Source organism: Osmia bicornis, chromosome 16, assembly GCF_907164935.1.
Source record: "Osmia bicornis bicornis chromosome 16, iOsmBic2.1, whole genome shotgun sequence".
Lineage (NCBI taxonomy): Eukaryota > Metazoa > Arthropoda > Insecta > Hymenoptera > Megachilidae > Osmia > Osmia bicornis.
Window position 1 is genome coordinate 6,698,706 of NC_060231.1, and position 21,952 is coordinate 6,720,657.

At 37.4% G+C, this 21,952-nt stretch overlaps 2 protein-coding genes and 1 long non-coding RNA gene across 9 annotated transcripts in view; 2 read left to right on the top strand and 1 right to left on the bottom strand.

Annotated features, from left to right (window-relative positions):
* Positions 1-96: 96 nt before the first annotated feature.
* LOC114879960 (brahma-associated protein of 60 kDa) lies at positions 97-4,487 on the bottom strand. 6 transcript variants are annotated; one of them, XM_029195436.2, is made up of 7 exons: positions 4,379-4,487; positions 2,435-2,566; positions 2,200-2,375; positions 1,538-1,883; positions 1,269-1,466; positions 935-1,193; positions 97-869 (listed from the first exon to the last, which is right to left on the bottom strand). In XM_029195436.2, the coding sequence occupies exons 2-7, from the start codon at positions 2,546-2,548 to the stop codon at positions 463-465; spliced, it is 1,500 nt and encodes a 499-aa protein (XP_029051269.1). In that variant the 5' UTR covers positions 2,549-2,566; positions 4,379-4,487; the 3' UTR covers positions 97-462. The 6 variants fall into 6 exon arrangements, with proteins under 6 accessions (XP_029051269.1, XP_029051270.1, XP_029051265.1 ...); XM_029195437.2 differs by lacking the exon at positions 4,379-4,487 and adding an exon at positions 3,151-3,254 and having other exon boundaries at positions 1,538-1,868; XM_029195432.2 differs by lacking the exon at positions 4,379-4,487 and adding an exon at positions 3,151-3,254.
* Positions 3,348-6,226, top strand: LOC114879965. The gene is made up of 5 exons (XR_003790011.2): positions 3,348-4,308; positions 4,398-4,548; positions 4,736-5,007; positions 5,502-5,784; positions 6,047-6,226. It is a non-coding gene; the product is annotated as an uncharacterized LOC114879965 (long non-coding RNA).
* Positions 6,227-6,535: 309 nt separating this feature from the next.
* LOC114879957 (basement membrane-specific heparan sulfate proteoglycan core protein) overlaps positions 6,536-21,952 on the top strand; it is a 97,068-nt gene continuing 81,651 nt past the window's right edge. Inside the window, exon 1 of one of the 2 annotated variants that reach the window (XM_029195404.2) lies at positions 6,536-7,053. In XM_029195404.2, the coding sequence (XP_029051237.2) occupies positions 6,976-7,053 (78 nt within the window). In that variant the 5' untranslated portion in view covers positions 6,536-6,975. The remainder of the gene's footprint in view (positions 7,054-21,952) is intronic. The other variant, XM_029195413.2, reaches the window with a different exon arrangement.

Consider the following 21,952-nt stretch of genomic DNA (forward strand, 5'->3'; position numbering starts at 1 on the left):
TTACTGTTATATAATTATTTACAATTATCAGTCACTGCTCAAAACATATTTATGAAAAAATATTTATTTACCAACATGAGGTCGGGTATCAGATCGTTTCAGCGAATTATATCAAAGTTTTATTCGTTATAATGTACAGAATTTCATCGCAGTTATAGTGCACGTAGCGAATCGTGATACATATTTTCATAGAAAAAAAAAAAAAAAAAGAAACGTCAGCATGAATAAAGATATATTGCGTAAATAAACACGAATCCAAGAAATCATCGGTCATGATACTATGCATCTTATTCTTTGATTTCTTGAGATTCATAAAAATATGTGACCAATCGTCTGCACTTGATAACGTCACAGAAATACCGAGTCAAGCTTAATTCGATTTCGCAATTGAAAGAAGAAAAGGAATCGCATAAATACTTTACATAATGACGCTTTGAATTGTTAACGGTACTTTGACCAGGTTTAGGAATTCCGGATGCCGAGAGCTTGTTCTAACTCTGCGCGTTTCTGCTGAACCTTCGTGTAGAAGTATCTGCAAACAGCTTCCTGCGCCCAGGGTTGATAATAAAACTCTGCCCTCCGTTCCTCTTCCGGGTTACCAACAACGTCTATCATCGTTTTCAAGTCCCTCGTTTGGGATATGATCCACTTGTTAATGAACTGTTGAGGATCTTTGGCAAAACTTAGGAAGAATTCCCTGTTCGTTTTCAATTGATTGATCGTTTCAACTGTTTCGTGTATCTTGTTGTCTAGACTCTGAATTTCTTGCTGACTTGCCGTTGAAAGTAAGAAATTGTTCATTTGAGTTTTCAAGGTGTCGTCGACCTCGACATCAATGTCGTAGCACGCAGTCTGTTTTGTTTCTGTACCTAAACATAATAAATTGTCACGTTTCCTTATTTTCAGAATGATCCTGTGCAAATACCATTCGTACCTTCCACACTGATAACGTGGTTTATTACAATAGGATCCGGCGGATGGAGCAGCGGATTTAAACGCTGCGGTATCTCAGCGAATTTCATCCTAGAACAAGCGAATATTTGCTCCAAATACTTATCACAGTTTATGAATTCTCTTTCATGACTGTCCTGAAGTTTGTGCGTTTTTATATACTGCCAGAGGGCGGAAATAATGACAGGACGCGTTTGTGTATGGACTCCTAAAAGCCGTGCTAATCTGGGATCTAATTTGAACTGCAAAATGAAAAATCATGTTTGTAAATGGGAATCTTTTGTTCAAACACCGATGGGAATGAAGTGTTTGATTACTTGTAAAGGCTGGTAATCAAGGAGCAATAGAATGGTACATCGAACGTTCTTATCCCCAGGTCTTTTTACTTGAAAACCATCGGTCTCCTGCGTTGTCAGCGTGCGGTGCCATTCAACCAAATGATTGTCAGGTCCGTATAAATCTTTGTCTAATTCTATAACTAGACTCTTAAAGAACGAAGAGAATTTCCTTTTCACCTGGAAGACACAACGTAAATTTGATATTTTCAATCTTTGCGTAATATCTAGTTACATACATTGCTTTTTACCTTATTAGGGTCATTCTTTGTATCGTCCAACAGCCGACCTTCGACCCTAAGCTCCCAAGACGCGACCGAACCCTCTTCTCCTTCGCCAGCTTCTTTCGCTGGATAGAAGGTATTGGAAATAAATATTCGTAATTTTCTCTTTTGCTTCATTGGACGTTTAAGCGCTTCCTGTATGTCGAGTCGTTTTCGCATTATTGTTGCATCTAACTTCCTCTCGAATGCAAGTAGATCCATGTATGCTTGAGATTCTGGCACTAGATCGCGTACTTTCTGTGGCAATATTTTATCTGCCAACTTTTTCTTCTTCTTGGATGTGGAATGTGAAAAATCACTGTTCCAAAAATACCTAAATGAGTTTGTGTAAAAATCATAGATTCAAAAATCAATAAACCAATTTTGAAGCTTATGAAATGCAGTGAAGTTCCTGGTAAATTTTTAAATGGTATTTTAATGTTTCTGCTACAATATGAATCACAACTGATGATAATAATTAAATTAAAATACTGTCATTCTGAACAAAAAGCAAAATCATAAGTAATCAGCAAACTAGTTCTCAGAAGAAAAATCTTTAATATCAGCCATAAGGTGAATAAGTTAATGAGCATAGTGATAAATACATGAATACAAAATTGAAATAAACCATGCAATGTTGGTAGACTTACGGCTTTTGTTGTGACATAGGTATACGTTGATCAGCACTTCTCTTCCCAACTGGTGGAGTAGGCATTGGTCCTTGACGCATATTTGAATACGGTTGATTTGCTCTAATTATACTAGCTGTACCAGGACCTGCAGTTGCCATTTGGGGAGGTGGAGTAAATCCTGATCTTTGCTGCATCTATAGAAAAAATTAATTTATCAGCTCTGCTATTATATATAAATTAATAATATACTCACAGGAAAATTTGGGCCAGAATATTGCCGTAAATTTGGGGGTACAGATGATGCTGCATATCTTTGAGGTGGTGGGCCATTATTCCCTGTATTTGGTACAGGAAATCTTTGTGCCATGACTCTTTGTTGACTGTCCTAGCGATTGAAATCAACAAGCTCTTTATTTACATACATATTCAGATTTTGTTCATAGTTTAATACAGAAATCACTCAATATCAAGTCAGTAGTTGTACAGTGAAATCATATGAACTAAAGTATACAATCGTTTATTAAACAAGTAGATTTATTTACAGTATCTCGTTATACATAAAATCGTTTATTTATAGATGTACAAATAACCGATAATATTTTCTTCACAAATGATCCATTTTACCTGACAAATTAATTAGGAGAAAACAAAAACATAACCTTCAAATGTGTATCTTAATTATAACTCTACATAGGTTACAATTAATCACACTATCTTAGAGATACATTAACATCGATTATTCGAGTAACGAAATTCATAACGTGAGATGAACAAATGTGTAAGGAAAATAAATGTTTAAAAACACTGTTCTCGGAGCTTCATTCGGTTGTCCGTCATATTCCAGTACATTTTTACATCACGCACAGTTGACTTTAGAATTTTTCGAATAGTGAATTTCTGTGCTTCAGACTGTAAGGGAAACGAAGAAAGAGAAAAGTTGAGGTCGACGAATAGTGAAAAACCACCTACGTCCTCAAAGTTTCTGTCCACTTTTTGCCAGATTTAGGAGGTTCTCGGAAAGCGATACAAGATTACACACGGATAATTTTTAGGTTCTGTTGCTCAGAGGGCGCTCGTGTTGGATGCAGTTTTGAATTATATTGATATTAAGAATGATTTAGGAATAAAATATCATTTCTAATCAGCATACGATTAAGAAATATGAATAGTAACATATTCAAATTTTCAAATTTGGGATTCAAATTTTCCCGCATAAACGTTCATACCCAAGTGGGAACTTCGATCGCCTCGCTCGACTCGATCGATTGCCGATAGATGAGTATCGATTTATTTGTGATGTGATTGTTTGTACAAATGACGAAATTACGCGAGTTTAACAGTTATATTATTCCGCTAATTTCGGCAGTTGTATTAAAATTACGTGCATAACATAACATAAACTGTTTCCCAGACTTTGGACGTTAACAGATGCGTTTCGCATCCTTCACCTCCAAATGAGGGCGGCGTATTTTAGGGACATTTCCGTCCCTTTATGCCCAACGAACATTATCGACTGCTCTCATACTTGTCCGTACTTTTAAATCTCACACTCTTTCTGTACTTTTAAATCCACTCATCTTTATCCGCTTATTTGTTGCCAACAGCACATGGTAACCCATCTTTTGGCGAAACCATGCCCACTTAGCTTAAAGATGCATAACCTCAGCACGTGTATTCTTTGTGTCACAAGCACAAAGGACACGCGTAGATTTCCTACTTGGAAGACATTCCTCCTCAAAGTATGGTATTAATTCTTATTATTATGAAAATTTATTTCTAAATTATCACACAATTAGTTGTTAGATCAATTCTAATGAGAAAATGCACGAAACATTACGAATTTTTCAAAATGAATTCTCATCGTGGTTATATCAGAAAAAGTACATTAAAAAGGCGCCATATTTGAAAACTCCCTAAAAGAGAAAAATGACCGGAAGTGAACGAAGTAAACGTAAACTTTTTTATGATTTTTATGATTTCAGAACTTAAATTAAAAATAGATTTAAATAAACGAATTATTTAGCTTATTATTGCGAATACATTTTTAATCGGCAAACCGGAAGTTTACGTAGGTACTTCGTCTTCCATACAGAAGCAGACAGGGGATTCAAGAAACACACAGAGGAGGTATTTTTGCATGGAATATTCGAGGGATGTCTATTGTTTTCTTCACGGTATCGAAAAAAGTGAAACTTACAGTTTACTGTGCATTTCAGGATCCTCGTCCGAGCTCTAGTTCTTTTATTCGTCAGTTTTGAGAGCGAGCTTTGCATTCAAAGAGAATGGCGGTTATTATACACGCGTGTATACGTGATAAGAGCGGCAAACAGAAGCCGTTAAAACAAATTAAAAAGAGCAGGAAATTGGGTGAGTTCATATATTCTTCTAACCTAAGCAAGTTCACTTTGCCAGATCACGTCTAAATTAAGCATGGCTATCAAAAGCACTATAAATTCAAATTTACCGTACTCTTAAAACAAGTTTAACTTATTCGTGGATATAAATTGTCGTTGATTATTATCGATGCAACTAAACTAAACGTAATTTATTATAGGTTAAGCACAGGTCAAGATGGACGAGTGTAATTTATTATACGCGGTTATGTAAATGAAAAAGCTGAAAAAGAAGAGGAGAAGAGGGCGTACACAGCTAGAACTGAAAATAGACGGTCTTCCGATCGAATAAAAGGAATCGAGTGGCTAAAAACTGCCGAAGGGCACATACACACAGGCGGAATCAAGAAATCCAGCTGTCACGCTATAAATTGTCCCGTAGTTTACTTTGTATTCAGCAAATTTGTTTCGACATTTTTCTTCGCTCAGTCAGGTCGGTTTATATTCGCTACGTGATCCCCGATACATCCTCTTCAAGTTCGCGAATGGACAAAGTTACTTTCCTTTCTTCCACTTAGTCACCATGTTTATTCTAATTAATTTATGACCTTTTTTCGACCGTTGGTGACAACATATTTCTTAGAAAAATCGTTGGCAACCTCATTCCCAGTATCAGAGTTCTCCCAACATAGAATCAATTGATCCAATGCTAGAACGCTTCATGTTGTAATCAGTCATCTCATTAGCAAAGCGAACATTGAATGGAGATTTATCTTTCGTTTGAACTTGACATAGAATAGCCCCCGGAACATCGTTCAAATTAACCTCTACGATTTGAAAGTTTGGCGGGAAACGAGAGGTTAATTTAAACTTGTCCCTTTATTGCAACGTCTCCAGCGTTGACCGAGATGACTGTGTACAGCCTGGCCCTGATTATTTTCGCGGACCAGTCTGGTTGTTATAATTAACGTATCCGCACTGTTTCAGGGTACATCGTATCTTTGAACATGGAGGAAAGGCGTACGCGCGTGGCGCTGTTGACCCGTTTAAAAAAGATCACCCTCGCATCTGTTGCTGAGCGCAACAGATCCTACGGTTGGACGAGGAGGTTATGCCAGGAAGAAGGAGGACGAAACGTGCACGATGAAATGCGATTTTTTTTTCTCCTTTTGCTGGCGTGACTCGTCGTTGCTGACGCCGCGAGTCTCTATCTTGAAAATTTTCAACCATACTCCTTGAACACCTTCGAACGATCCATGGTTGATCACTGGTAGATATAGAATTAAAAAAAAGATGGAGAGATCGACGAGATTTGGAATTAAAAATCAAAAGCATTAAATTTTCTAATATACCACATTACTAATTTTATAGAAGTTCAATTCCATTCATTCCCTCCATTAATAACACAAAAGTATCCAAGTAGCCTCTAATTCAACCTGAAATTATTCAAAAAACAATTTCAAACTCATCGCTCTCTCCAAAATCCCGGGGTATCCCAAAGCCGATAGACTAATCCATCTCTGTGAAAGCAGGTATCACCCGAAAGCATATTTCTGCAAGAGCAACGATCGCAATTGGTCGCTGGTTAAAAAGACCCGGGTGCGTCCGCTTCTGGTCCTCGCCTCGTGTGAGCCCGCATTGTGCCGCTTGGTGGATGAAGAAGGAGAAAGCGAGAGAGAGAGAGAGAGGGGATAGGATCGTCGCGAAATATGAGAGGTAGTAGAACAGAGATACGCGGAGAGATATGCGGATCACCGGTGAGAAGGAGTAGGACGACAGCGGTTACGAGGAAATCGAGAAAGACGCGTCGAAGGAGACAGAGAGTAAAAGCGGCGGGAGGGGGAGGGATCGGCGGGCCGGAGTGGGGGTAGGCCGCGCGAACGAGCAAGCCCGACGAGCGCCGATGTGCCTCTGAGCGGGACGGAGAGAGAGCCATGCGTTCAGTAAGCCGCGGGAGGGAGACGTCGCGGCACGCGCGAGCGAGAAAGTCGCCGAAGGCGTCGGCACGACGGAGAGAGCAGAGAAAGAGGAAGCGTACGTCACTGGGGGAGCGTGCGAGACAGAACGAGCCCGGCCGTAAGGGAACGGCTGAAACGGAGTCCGCGTGTAGAGTGGGGAAAAGCACCGGGCTTTTGAAAAAGTTTTATCTTGCCGGCGCGCTCGGCCTTTCAGACGCTACCGAACGCCGGTACGCTCTTGTACAGTAACCCCCGGTGTGTTCGGTTCTCGCAAACGAACCAGTTTCCCAGATACGAGTCTCCTCGAACCGCGGTTTTCGCCGGTCTTCTGCCCGGTTCGCGAAGTGCCCTTGGAACGGACCGGTCGCGTTGTTTCTCTTCCTCGAGATGCGTTGACCATTCCTTCGAGCCGCACGTTAAATACAGACAGACCAAGGTGGACGAACAGTGGGTGTTATAGGTGAGAAACGAGGCGAAGAGGACGCGGGATCGTTCTTCCCAAGATGAGGAACTCCGGAACGTCGGCGAGGTGCTTGCTTCTGCTCCTCATCGCGGCTGCCGCCCTCGTGGATGCTTCTCAGGTGAGTACAGAATTCTACTTTTAACCGCCCCGTTTTTCTGACCTGGTACCACCTGGTCGGACGGATCTCACCTCTGCTGATGATGTTTTCTATAGAATTTGTAGGATCACCGAAGAATAGGGAACAGAATTGGTTACTGGTTGATGGTAGAACGCCTTTGTAAACATTGCGTTTCATTGTACACGCGCGTTTCTGCGTCGCTCCGTTTAATCCTGGAATGAAAACAGTCCTTGTCGATTTTTTTGGAATATTTCAGTTTTTCATTGTCAATTCTTCGCGATGATAAGCGTTACCGGTCAGGTTCGCTGAAAATTCCTTTCTGGGTCAAGTACATCTACGTGAATATATATTCATTCTTTAGATTATTCTCAAGCGTTATAATATGATAGAGGGTGGATCAAATGGTTGAAACGAATTAATTCATAATACACAAGTGAAATATGAATAGAAATGAAAAAATTTAGCGGCGGTCTGGATGACATTTCGACGGATCGGCAGTTTCCAAAGCTGACGCGAGCTATGTTCCCGTCTACGAACTTCCCGATGTGATCGGAATATAATTCGAGCGAGAATTTACGAGAACGCATAGCGATTCGAATAGCAATTCATGAGACGTAGATAGCAACACCTATACCTTGTACAAAAGGATTAAAAGAAGTTTGCGAAAAATCGTCTCTTCTTCGGTCTCAGAAACTTCAGTTAAATATTAATTTAAAAGATTGCTTTAGGCCCACATTAGATATTCAGTTAATCCTTTACTTTTGTCATCAATTTATCATTATTTTTTTAAATATGTGAGTAATACACTTATAAGTAATCTACAATAATGATAAGTTACTATTGTTGCAAGTAACTTTCCATGATAAATTACTTATAAATATATAGGAGCCCATCGAGCAATCAAAATGTCTATTAATTTTCTCCAATTTAATGAAATTTAACTTCCTCTTTGTAAGGAGTTAATGATGGTATATCCTGTATAAAGAAAGTCTATACGGAATGATTTCTTAAAAGCCATCATAAATCTGTACCATCGAAGAGACGTTGATTGATCAAGTATCATTGTAGAATACTTTTTCAAAGCATGCCTATGAAAAAGACGAAATTCATTTAATATTACCTGGCTATCGAGCCTACCTATATCACAGCAATAGCTTCTGATAAGCGACGAAAAGGTATGCGAAGATTCTTATCTTTCCACGTAACACCGGTACACAACACCGTGTATAATCACGAGGGAGCTCGGTGAGTGAACTTTCGCAGGCCAGTTTGATCGTTGCCAAAAAATTTCCCCATCAACCAGTGCCAATTTGTTCGTACTTTCTTTAGATGATCATTCATCAAATTCTTCTTCAGATATTGCAGTATTTTAACAGGTTGTTGAAAAATTAATGTGTAAAATTGGTGTAATGGTGCTGTAGAAAATCATAATTTTTAAAGATATTAGTATTAAGAGTGATTTAGAAAGAAAATAGTCTAATTTTTAATTATTATAAAATTTAGTATATAATTAAGAGATACGAGTAATCATTTAATATTAATTCAAATATTAATCCTTTACTGGCAAGTGATTGGGCCTTGCATTTTGATATATTTGGGGCCATTTCTCCTAGATCGTCATTCTCCCTGGAGAAGCCTACTTATGACAAGCAAAATGTTTATTAACAATTTTGGAAGTGGAGTTTGGGTGGGAAGTTTGAAGATATTAAAATTGCTTAATTAAGATATTCGCATCTGGCTATTTTTCACAAACTTTTCATATAAATCTGGGTAAAATACGAGAATTCTCGTTCCTCGATGCGAATGTGTTAATAGAGTTTCTATAATGGTTGAAAGTTAAAAAACACGTTTCTATTTATACATTATTGATTTACAATCTATTTAACTTAGTAGCCTTTTTGCCTCTGATTTATTTAATTAATTCTTCACAATCTGTAACTATTTTTGTTACCAATGGAACTTCATCTTAAGCTGTGCATTTATATTTAATTATAACGGAGCATGCTTGAAATTTTCTCTTTCTTTCAATGGTATAACTTCAACCGAATAGTTCGAATGAACTCGTGTACATATTGTTAAATATAATACGTATAACCAGGTTGCGTCTTCGATTGGTATACAGATTGCGAGTGTCCTATTCAATTATCACGCGATAACTCGAGGTATGATTATATTATCAGTTCGCGGTATCCAGCATCGTGCATAAGTTGGCTGTCGCATAATTGAAAGTCAGTCTACAGGCCCGGCCTGAAGAATTCATTTACATATCATTGATGATCAAACTTATGCATAAGAAATTAAAATGCAAAGGAATTTCAACAAAATATAGATTCTTCATATAAAAATGAATAAAAAAGTCTTTTACCATTTTTCAATCTGCAGCTTCGTTTAGGAGATACAAGCAATTAAAGATCGACCGTCCCACTTCCGGGGTGGGAAATTCAAATAGTTTCAACTATTTTTGATAATATCCGAATAATTAGTAAATAGATTTTGATGGAACTTTTTGCAAGTTGTTTGTTCCATTGGCAACTATTCGTGCCAAATTTCACGTTAAAAATAGGGGTAAAATGGAGACGTACGAAAGCGATAGGAATCTGTTCCTCGACTGGAAATTTCACTTTGATAGGAAAGAAAAAAATGACAGCATTATCGAAGAAAGTGTATTTTTGAAAAGTCAAAACAATACTGATATACTCCCTGTCTTCCCTGTATTCTCCGATTTTTCTTGGTCTCGGCTTTAAATAACCAATCGACCGTCAATCTTCATAAGATTGCAATAGGAAGAACTTATCTGTTCCTGTCTCGGCTCTCTTCCTTTCATTGTCTTTTAATACAGCTAAAAACAATCCTGGCCAGTCTATTTCCTCGCGAGTTCCTTTTCCCTTTTACATTGTTTAAAAATGACCATGAACTCGTATGAAAACCTTTATTCCGATTTTGAGCGATTTAAAACATCGCGCTTTCAAATTTCGCGCCAAACGAAGGGCGGCAAATTCGAATCAATTAAAATCACCGCGTTTGAAAATTCTACTCGCGGTGGTTTTTCTTGAAGAATCGAACAAATACCTTGAAAAATATATATTTTATGTTCGCGAAAGGTGTATCCTGTCAGAAATAAACAAATAGCGGATGAGGGAATGTTATAAGGGTCAAAGAAGCCTCGTTTTCGCGGCTCGTATCCTTTTCTCGGGGATGGACGCGTTAGAATCGCCGGACCAAGGGGGATTCGCCGGGGAAAAAGCTCGAAAGATTTGTACCTTATGAAAAATATGGTAATGTACAGGGTGAGCGGCCACGTTCGATACGGGGCTCGTTGAACCGTCGTCTTCAACAAAGATTTTGAGGCTTCACACGAATCGCGTAATTTGAAAAGTTCCGGAAAACGCGCACCGTTGTTCGACGATTTTAGTTTTTTTTTTCTTTGTCGACAGTTTATTAGGAGAAGTTTGGCCAGGATATTTGAAGAGCTTCCTCGTTTTAAATTCAGCTTCCAGTGATTCTTCGCTCGACGATTGTTGACAGATTTCTATTTCAAAATGGCACATCTGATCCAAGAATAAACTATGACATTACCAAGTGTATGTCTCTATCGATAATACATTCCTATATTTATCATGCAAAGTCTATTTCTGCTTCCTGTTTATTTTTCTACGGTGCGATTATGCTTCTCTGTGATTTAGTATTATGAAATTGCAGAAATGATATAATTAACGTTTGTTCAGGAGATAATTTTTTCTTCTTAATTGTCACACAGTAGAATGAGGGATGATTTCTCACGACGTAGATCGAACCCTCATTGCCAGCCTCGTTTCGGATTCTCGAAAGAGGAGAGAACGTAGGGATCCGTATGCAAGTACTCCTTGTCCCTGAGTACCGGTACTCGAGTGCAAGCTCGAGTGCTTTATAGCAAGAAGGGACTTCTCGACGATCGTCGATTCTCAAGGCGATTTTCACTGACCACCTTTTTACATTCATTTCTGGTCTTCCTGAAAATCTTCACCTTTCAAGTGATTCTTCTGTCAAAAGAATTTGATCTGAAACGTTTCAGTAGGACAGTTCTTATAAGAACTCCATTTTATAATCGTTTTACTTCAAAATAATTTTAATACAAAGAGAACTTAAAAAATTTCTGAGAAAAATTTTGGAAAATTTTAAGTCGAGCAAATTTGTTCTATGTCGTAAGTAAATTTCTGCCTTGTAGATCAGGTTGATTCGATATTATTTAATCAGAAGGATAACAGGATTTTTCTTGTCGCCTTTCGTGTCCCTGCGTTTAATTACAAGAAGATTCTTAAGAAAGGTTGAATTCACTGGTTCAGCTACGAGTAAATATAGACGAGTACCACTCGAACAGCCACCTAAACGTCCACTCGACGCGATAAAACAGCGTGTCAATTGGCGTTTAATTAGTCCGGTCCGGTTAGCGATGAAACGGAATCAAAGACAGCGCTTCGGTCAATGAGACATTTCTTGTTTGCCTTCAAATTTCTCCAGGATTTCTTAACACACTGCCCTCTCTGTTCCTTTGTTACGTAACAATCGAACGAATAGAGTTTTATTCTGCCTTCCTTTATTGCACAGGCTATTTGCATAAATTACTGTTAATGATTAATTGTGATTAGTTTTGAGGGAATTGAAAATTTTAGATTCAGTTTTGGAGGAATTTAAAATACTGAAGAAAGCTTTGAGGGAACTCAGTATTCTAGATTGAGCTTCCAAGGAAATTAGAGTTCCAATTTGAGTGCCAAGAGAATTTTCAATCCTAGATTAAACTTCTAACTATACTTTAATTTTGTAATAATTGCAAATGCAAGTTATATCAAAAGGACATTATGTCCAGTTATGATTCCTAAACAGACACATGTAGATTAAAATTAAAAAAAGAACGAACAATCATCAATTCTGGTTAGAAAGCACTTAGCAATCTACTCACTATTACTCAGGATTACGTGTAAGGATTACTCAATGATAAACCATTAAATCACTATCTTTACTTTTCTCTTGAATTAGCCAATTCATCGCGTGTTCCTGGAAACATAATTATCTATATTTTTCCAATTTTTAATCTGAAATACCGAACAGATAGTTGATGTGAAAGGTCATGTCTCCAAATTGAACGAAGACGATCCATGTATGATGGTTCGATTTTATGCAATCTTTCAGAGTGAATTTTTCATTCTGTTGGAAAACGATAGAGGTAAACCAGTGCTAATCGATTTTTCCCATAATCCGTCGGGGTATTATCTTCTAGACTCTTCCTGGTAATCGCTGGTTCGTTAGGGATACACGTGTGGGCGAGTCTATGTAATTGTTTCCGGGCTTTATAAATCAATATGGATAAAATCTATGGAAATTGATGATTTGAAATGAAGTACATTGGTAGGAAATATATGAGTTCATTATTCGTATTGGTAAGAATTCTTTCACTTACTTAATTAGATGCTTGAAATATCGTGAGAACAATAGAAAGAAAAATATTGCCTAATGAAATTTTCAAGAGGTTCAGGGTGACAGAGAACGTGTTAACCTCGGATGAAGTAAGTTCGACGCTTGGACAGGTAGGATCCTCAGTGTCGAGGCTTTTGCCGGTGCATCTGGTACGCATGCACTGGTAAATAACGTGTTTTCACCAGCCCACCTTATCGATCCGTTTCCGCATTGGTTGCTTCTCCTCGTTTTTCGAATTTCTCGCGGATTTGCGACACCTTATGATTCCGAGAATTTATATTGAAGTCGATTCTCCAACGACTTTGCAGATATTGTGACCTTTCGGTTGGATTTACTCCTCTGTTGTGATGCCTTAATCGAGGTTGGGAGAACCTTTCTCGAATTCTTACCGAAATTATTAAGAAATAACACAATACCAAGTGCCATTTCAATAAATGATCAATTTCTAAATATGTAGAATCCAAAATCTTCGGGTATCTAATTAATTAGCACTTCAAATTTCTAGGTATTTAAATACACAGGAATCCAAATTCTTAAAAATTCAATTTACCCAGCACTCGAATACCCAGTGTTCCAAATCCTTAAGCACGTACCTGACACCCCAAGTTCCTGAGGATCCAAGTACCCAGTACTCAAATATCTTAGACATCTACCTAGCCCCTCAAGTTCCTAGGTATCTAAATGCCCAGAATCCCAAATTCCTAAAACTCAATTTACCTAATACTCCAAACCCTTAGGCACCCATTTGGCACCCTAGGTTCCCAAGTATTCAGACACCCACCAGTCCAGATCCTTAGGCATCTAAATACTCTGCACCTGAAATTCCCAGACATCCAATTTACCTATCATCCCAAATCCCTAGGCACCGAATACCTAACTCTCCAAGTATCTAAGGATCCAAGTATCCAGAATGACCGATGAAGTAAGTGATCTCAACAGAGTGACTATTCGACGTATATGTACATTTCCTAAGAATTACTCTGGCAACGTTGCTTCGCTGGTCGTTCGGTTTTGTCGAGATAACACCGGTACCCTGACAAGTGGTTAAACAAAGAGGTAATGCGTAAGATACGTCCCGTACGTGAGATTCGACGTCTCGAAACGATTCCGTGCCAGGAATAGTTAACCTGATCGAACAGTATGTTCAGACAACGATCGCACCGCGACCGGGCTACCTACAGCCTCTTCGTTTTCGCTATCTTGAGATTTCTGATCGGTACGATTAGGCGAAATCATCGAGTTATATTTAACCCGAAGATCTGGATTAGATCTCTGTTAACTACCGGTTTACATAATCATTCAATTCATTCGGTTATCCATACTGGCCTGAATCTGATTCGGTTATTTCTGAATTCACTTTAGCCTTCTATTTATTTCGACTTAAGTATGTTATCGAGCCTAAGTAGCTAAGTACCTGTACTCAGCTATAATTATTCCTCAGAACTTAGCATTTCTATTCAGCTAGGCCTCTTGTGTATTTAACTGAAAACAGATTCATTTAAAAGTTGACTCATCACCAAATATTCAACCAGTCTTAGCGAAGTATCCAGCCGGTTTACGACTTTGAAATCTCATTGCAGAATTCTCCATTTTGATAGGGACACGATACAAGGCTGCAGGATATAGTCTTCTCAGGATTGTCCATAAATATTCTTCATCGTTCAGACAAACGAAGGAAAGTCGAAGTGGACATTCGGAATGAGATTCGCATCGGTATCCGTGCAACCGTAGTCTTTCATTTTGGTTCGAGCCCTTCTTACGACGGGCACAAGATGTTGGAAACCAGTTTCAGACGCCCACGCGTTCCAGAACGCGACTATTCCAACGTCTCCACCAAATTTTTTCGTCTTTTTCTCTGTTAACCCTCCCCGTGACATCGAATCTTAATACTCGGCCGAGCTGGGTATCCAGGGACTCTTTGTTAGTGTGCTTCCCTTTGGGACTTAGCAACAGAGATCGGTGGACGGTTGTCTGTCTTGAAGGTGTCGAGATCTGTGTTAATTGAGTTTAGGAACTTCCGGTTCTGGGTGGTTAGGTGCTTAAGGATGTTGGTATTTTAGGTGCTTGGTATTTGAATAAGAGTTTGGGTGCCCAATGACTTAGGGTGCTAGGTATTTAGATACTTAGGAATTTGGACTGCTGAGTGTTTGGATACCTAAGAATTTGGGGTGTTGAGTAATTGGGTGCCCAAGGGATTAAGATCTTAGTATTATATCTGAGTATTTGGATACCTAGGAATTAGGGTACTGTGTAATTAGATAATTAGATAGTTAGGAATACTAGACAAGTCCATAGTGAGTACACACAGCTAAGGAGTTTTAATTCATAGCAAACAGTTCAGACACACCATTGCGTAAGACACTTTCTTTGTCTTGAATGTTTAGGTAATATCAGAATACGTTAATGAAAAAGAAATGGAGACAGTGGATGATAGAGGCAATCAAACGAACGATAATTAGCAATTGCCCTGGTTCGATCACGTGCTTCTTTCCACTAATGGGCCAGTAATTCTTCGGTTAATAAGGCCAGTGTGATGTATGACAATCGAACTGCATATACCTCATTTCCATATTAAAATTACTTGATGGAAAAGTTGAATAGGTCAGTGAAAAAGAAGATTTTAGAACTGTCTATCTACTTTTGACACTGGATATATTCCGTTTAAATTCCATCTTATCTAATCTGTCAATTTCAATTTCGTTATAAGTCAATTTTATTAATTTGTCAGTTAACAAATTATGTACTGATTATAGATAAGAGCATAAATAGGACTCGAGATTTTTTTCTTTCATTCTGTTATCTTAATTATCCCAGTAGGTTAGTATTTTAGTATACATTGCAGGTTGAATACCATCACTTAATTGATCAGTACTCTAAATCTCTAGTATTCTGAATTCTTAGATATCCAATTACCTGGCACTCTAATTCCCTAGCATTCTAAATCCCTTGATATCGAATTACTTGGCACTCTTAATCCCTAGGTATCCAATTACATTGCACTCTAAATCCCTAGGCACCCAATTACCCAGTACTCTAATTCCCTAGGTATCTAATTACATAGCATTCTAAATCCCTAGATATCGAATCACTTGGCACTCTTAATCCCTAAGTATCCAATCACACCGCACTCTAAATCCCTAGGCACCCAATTACCTAGCACTCTAAATCCCTAGGCACATTACTTCTCACTCTAGGATCTAATTTCCAAAGTACTTAGCACCCTAAATACCTAATTCTTTATGTACTCATCAATCTAAATACATAATTTACCTAACACTCAATTTAATCATCTACTGACCAACTTCCTAATCAGGTAACATCCTTATATTCCAGATTTTAGTAAGCTGGAAACGAGTCTACCATCCTCATGAGTGCATAGTAAATTAGAGATCAGGTGTGAGCGAGGTATCTGTACGCAGATTCACTGCCACGATCCTGGTCGTCTTATTGTTGCCAAGAATCTTCTTCCTTTGCACGCACGAATTTTGTCAGGGCAATCTGGAAAGGGCTAAGCTTCGTGACTTGGATCGGTTCGAATCTCAAATTCATAGGGCTTGAATAATGCAGCGTCTACCCGTATTCTTGATCCTTCTTCTCGAATTTGCCAAAAAAAAAAAAAAAAAAAAAAAAAAAGAAATATAGAATAGTTTACAATAATCCTGATTTTTTTTCGAAGTCCTCTTGTTTCATTGTTTTTTTAAAAATAAAATCAACATTTTTCCATAAATCTTTAACAATTCAAACGAATAGATTTTTTCTCAGAATCCATAAAGAATAACATTTTTTTATAAAATTTGTGGAACGAACGGAGAACCCTTTGAAATATTTTTGACTCTGTTTATTGTCGAATTGGCGAACGTTTACGCGATGCCAGACTGCAAATCGTGTTCGTTTTAAACAAAATCGCTGGACCTTGGTTGAGGGAAGATAAATAGAAAAAAAATATGTACCAGTGTTCTTTGAGACGGGGGCCTGTTACTTGGAGATTTATGGCTGGGATCCAGTTTATGGGATGCACGCTGTTTTCGCAATTTTTAGCAAGCCTTACGTCATGCTTACTTTAAAAAGTGGAATCGCCAGATGTTTGGCAATTAAAGTGAAAGAAATGTGCCTTGGATGAAATTGATCTTGATATCAAATTTTTCATACATTTCACTTCGCTTGGTAACTCAAACAGTGAAATTCAAGGACCAAGATAATTAATAAAAAGTCGACAGAAAATAAAATAATTATTAAATTACAAATAGAAATTTTTTTAAAATATAATAAAATTGTTGAAAGTATTAATATTTATTATTACTCGTTTACAGGATACAATTAAAAAATTAATGATCTGTAAATTGTGTAAAATGTGGTAATTAACCGAGTTTGATACGAACATGGTATGATTCATCCATGCGTTATCTTTTTTCCATTAATGTCACATTATTTTAGGAAATGGAACAGTAGTTGTGATCATCATTTCTTCGGAATTTTTTTATCTCATTTCAACCTGAAATTCATTTGTCATTTAAGCTTAATTGATGACTGAATTTCACTGACTGATTGCCTGGAATAGTGTGGTAAATTAAGAAAAGAAGAGAAAAGAATCATTCAAAAAACGTATCAGAAATAAAATCCTTATCACCTGGAGAACTGAATGTCGGTTTGATCAAACAGTTTGGTAGATTAACGAAGCTAGGAATTCTGTTCTTATCAAAGGTTAACATGAGCTATTGCGAAGCATCATGCGAAACCTTGATATCAAACATTTTCTATTTTTTTATTAAATTAGATTTCGATTAGTCATCATTTTATAGAAATCAGTGATTCGAATATATGCCTTTTTTATTATGTTATGTTCTTTGGTGATAAAAGTTATCATAGTATGATAATTATGTATTATTTGTTTGGTAATTTGTTCATTCTTTGCACTCTAATAGCATATCAGCTGTAAAATTTAGCACTCTACGAATTCTTGGCACTCTATTATCATACCAGTTATGAATTCTTGGTATTCTAATGGCATATCACTTGGGAATTATTTTCACTCTAATAGCATATAATTTGGCACTCCAATAGCATATCAGCTGTAAAATTTGGCACTCTATTATCATACCAGTTATGAATTCTTGGTATTCTAATGGCATATCACTTGGGAATTATTTTCACTCTAATAGCATATAATTTGGCACTCCAATAGCATATCAGTTATGAATTCTTGGCACTCTAATAGCATATCACTTGAGAATTCTTGGCACTCCAATAGCATATCAGTTATGAACTTTTGGCAGAAATTTGTATTCTGCACAATTATTTTCTGTGTCTTTGGATCTTGAACAACAGTACTGTGACAAGTCAACACGAACACCCTGTACACAGTAGAGGAAAGTGATTTAGAGGCACTTTAGCGACGCGATAACTGCACTGCTCTTAGGGACAACAGCCTCTACGATTCTAATCAGTCGCTATTCAGGTTTGTCGTCCCTCTAAAATGTCTCGATTAGGCTGTTTGTCAGAGTATTTCTGGAAATCGACCTCTTCACCAACGAATTCGTATGAAACCTTGGTGCATCGAACGACAAAGAAAAATTAAAAAATTATAATAATTTAAAAGAATCTCCTACCAAGAAGAAATAATTAACATTCAGCTATATTTTTTCTACAATTTTTCCCAGAATTTTCTCAGCTCACAATACGCATGGCCAACCATTATGTTTCCATGCTTCATCGGTTCACTAAAGGACTGATTTACGACCAAATGATAAGGAAGGGAAATTTATTGACACCTTCGTTGTTCCCGAACAGTTTTCGCGTGCATCGTCCTCCGGTTATCCTTATCGAAAAGAAACTTATTGTCTTCAATTCGAAAAGCATTTAACAAGGCGTGTAAACAAAACGGAAATGGAACATCAGCCCCACCGCCAGCCAGCTGATAAGCTAGCTGATAACTAGCAGAATACCACCTATTTTTCCCAATTATATTATTAAACTTCAGTGGTCGATCATAAATCTATGATGAATTAAAATTGTTTTTAATTTTCTTCAAAAATTTCTACTGTCCTATACACTGATTAAAATTAATTTTTCAAAGGGTGGGAAGAGGGGAGGTTCATCAAATTCAACAATTAAAAACTGTTTAGAAGTTACGTTTTATTTGAGCCACTTAGTATATCAAGGAGCGTACATATCAGAAATCGGTTAATTTTAGATGCAAGTGTGCGTAACTAAAGGCTCGTTGCGATAAAACGATCGAAGAATCAAGGTCGTATTGTTAAACGCGATAAGAACAATCGTTCCCTTGCTTCTTGCAATTCTCGATTCGAAATTAACCTCCTTTCTTCTTCAGAGTTCTGTCTTTTTTAAATAGAAAAGATACACAGGAGAATCGAACGCATACGCCTAGTGTCCTATTTTGATTGTCTTTTTTTTTCTTCAATGAATTATCGCCGCGGGCGTACGCTGCAGTTAGTAATTTACATATCTCTTTTATTGAACGAGCTGTACATATTCGTTGCGTAATCGAGAAAATACAATGTATCGGTACGAATTGTTCAGCTGAAAGTTGGTGATTGCCTTTCAATTTTTAAGTTATTTCAGCTGAGCACTGAAATATATTGGTGGTCGGTAAATTTTTGTATTTGGTATTAAGTAGTAGATACTGTACACGGTGAGTACTGGTATTAAGTTAGATTTGATACTAATAAGTACCAGTATCCAAGGATTATTAAGTCAAATTATACACTAATCGATTATCCATCAACATTAAAGCATGGTACTCTGATTGAGTACTGGCATGTGAACAATGAATACCAGTACTATCAAGTTAGATTACCAATAAATACCTGTACTCAAACATTACAAAGGCAAATTAAGATGTAACCTCAGCTGTACTCTAGCTGAGTACCGGTATCCGACTACTGAATACCGGTATTATTAATGACTAAATCTTGAATTATACTATCAACAAGATATTTTCCATAATAATTAAAGTTTTCATTCAGTATTCACTTGATTCAACCTCATCAAATACTTTTCAAATCACCTGATATTTAGTTCTAACGGGTAGTAGTGCAGAAAGAAGTAGAGAACTTCATAGGATTTCAATTTTGTTGGCGAATAGTTACACGTGGATCGAATCTTAACAAAGACGATTAGCGAGAAACGTGGATGAAAAGGAAGCGACAGACAAGTCGTCGATCGGTGCGCAAGAAGCGCGTTAATTATCGTTAATTCGTGACGGTACAAGTTCGAGAGATGGAGTCCGGCTGCGTTCCGAGTAATTACCATCGGGGACTGTTAATGAGAAGCGTCGGGCAGGGTTACGACCTCCGTTTTTCAATCGTTCTATCTTGTATTTCACTTTGATAAATTATTAATTCAACTGTTTTTCATTAAATAATGACAAATTATTAATATGTAATAATAAAAATGTAGAAATCTTAATCCAATGCTGCATTAAATGCATTCTTCATCTTATTACTTGAAAAGTTGAACCTTTGACTTGAAATAAGCATACGGTTGGAATTGATCTATCATTTGCAAGACAGAACACTGACTGCATCTCAATGATTAAAGGCAATCTCTAAACGGGGTCGTTGCGTCACTTTGTAACGCGAAAAATGGATGCATTATGACGTGCATTGAGAATGAATGAAAATGCATATGCATAGTCATGTTGACTTCTCAATGAACGTCGTAACGCTTATTGTTGGATTGATAAGGTCGCTACAATGTTTCTTGCGCGATACTCGGTACTAAATTTAGTAATGAGCTAACCGATGATTTTAATATTTGGTATGCTCAAATGTCGTGCGATGAATTTAATCAGGCTTGAAAGATTTATGATCATCGAGTTGATTGCTGATCTCACTAACTAGCTACTAGACGTTCAAACTAGGCTTAGTATTTAACCATCGATACAGATATTAACTTACACATGAAATTCGATAGGTATTCAGAAAATTTGGCTTTCTCCATGGTCCGTCGTAAAGGTGTTAACGCGTTTCGTATTTCTGTTAGCAACTAGAACTGATAAGCAAAGTAAATATCGCGAAATAATTCGCACATTGCGGGCAAAGTACACAATTACAAGAACGGTTACGTTTGCCATCGTGATTCAGTGAATACCTTTCTGTATCGAACGACGTGTTAACGTCAGACCTGGAAATAGATATATGAATTAAAGACATAAACCGTTCCTTCTGTTAGTGGTTTCTCTTTAACGATGTAAACGTCGATTGGCTGCTCGAATAAACGATTCCGCAACGATGACATAATTTTCGCGATATTAAATTTCGAGATACGGTCGAATACAAATTTTTATCATTTTATAATCCTACTTCCATTTTTTCTCAACCCCTCGCGAATTAGATTACGATCTTCTTTTATCGCGGTATAGCGATCGGTGTTACGCAACAGGCACGAATAATCGCTTGATATGCAAAGCGTTTTATTCGAACTGTTGCCTTTGATGCATCACCGCTAATCCATAAGTAAATGCTCGAGCCTCGAACGGATCTAATTGGATGACCGCAAGGTTGATTTCTTGCTGAAACACTTAGCGCGCCTCGCATATTTTAAGTATCCCTAGCGAGGACTTTGAAACGCGCCCGTGTCGAACAAGAACCTGAAGGAAATAGCAGTGGTAACGATGAAATTTCATTACGATTGAATATCAAATAATAGAATTAATATTAATTATCAATTAGCAATCTAGTGGTCGAAGGCCGTTGATCTAGTGTGAAACACCCACGATAGACTTCGAGAGATCGTTCCATAATATCTTACTTAATACTATGATTGCTCAGCAAAATATGCAATAATAAAAATGTTAAATACATGAGTTACTATATTGACTTACATGAGTCACTGAAATTCCTCAGCTCAAAGGCGCCAGGTAATTTTACCATCCATTCATGCTCAGGAATAACTTATGAGCGTTTAGGAGGTAATTACGTAATTGGACAAATTTGTGTCGCTATTTGTCGGCTCGTTCACACGTTTTCACTTGACCTCGAGCAAATATCAGCAAGATTTTGTCCATCGGTTTCGAATATTAGACCTGTTACGATTCACTGATGACTGAAAAACCGGTTGTGCGTATGAATCGGTCTCTTAACGCATGTTTCTTATTCCTACAATGTATCTGCTTCATTAAGAACCATGTCGTAACTTTATCTTGTCCATTGCAATTATTGTAATTATTGATTTTTTGCTTGAATTGATCTTTTCTGTTTCCTGGGTAATTCAGGTAATTATACTGGTGATTACGAACAAGGACAATACTGCCTGTTGAAATAGCGTTATGTTCTTGCCATATAATGTTTTTATCTGTCGAGGTTAGGTATAGTGTATATTGCAGGTTATACTTTATGGATCTTGTAAATTAACGGTTATAGTTCATAACTTTTCATTTATAGGTTATAGACTATAAATTACAGAATCATTTTAAACTCTGAAAAAAGAA

Excerpts from the sequence above, each read along its gene's own strand:
- LOC114879960 (XM_029195436.2), bottom strand. The coding sequence starts at position 2,548 with ATGGCACAAAGATTTCCTGTACCAAATACAGGGAATAATGGCCCACCA. Across the intron at positions 2,376-2,434 it reads ATTCTGGCCCAAATTTTCCT|ATGCAGCAAAGATCAGGATT; the intron begins GTGAGTATATTA and ends TTTTTTCTATAG. Across the intron at positions 1,194-1,268 it reads TTGATTACCAGCCTTTACAA|TTCAAATTAGATCCCAGATT; the intron begins GTAATCAAACAC and ends TTCATTTTGCAG.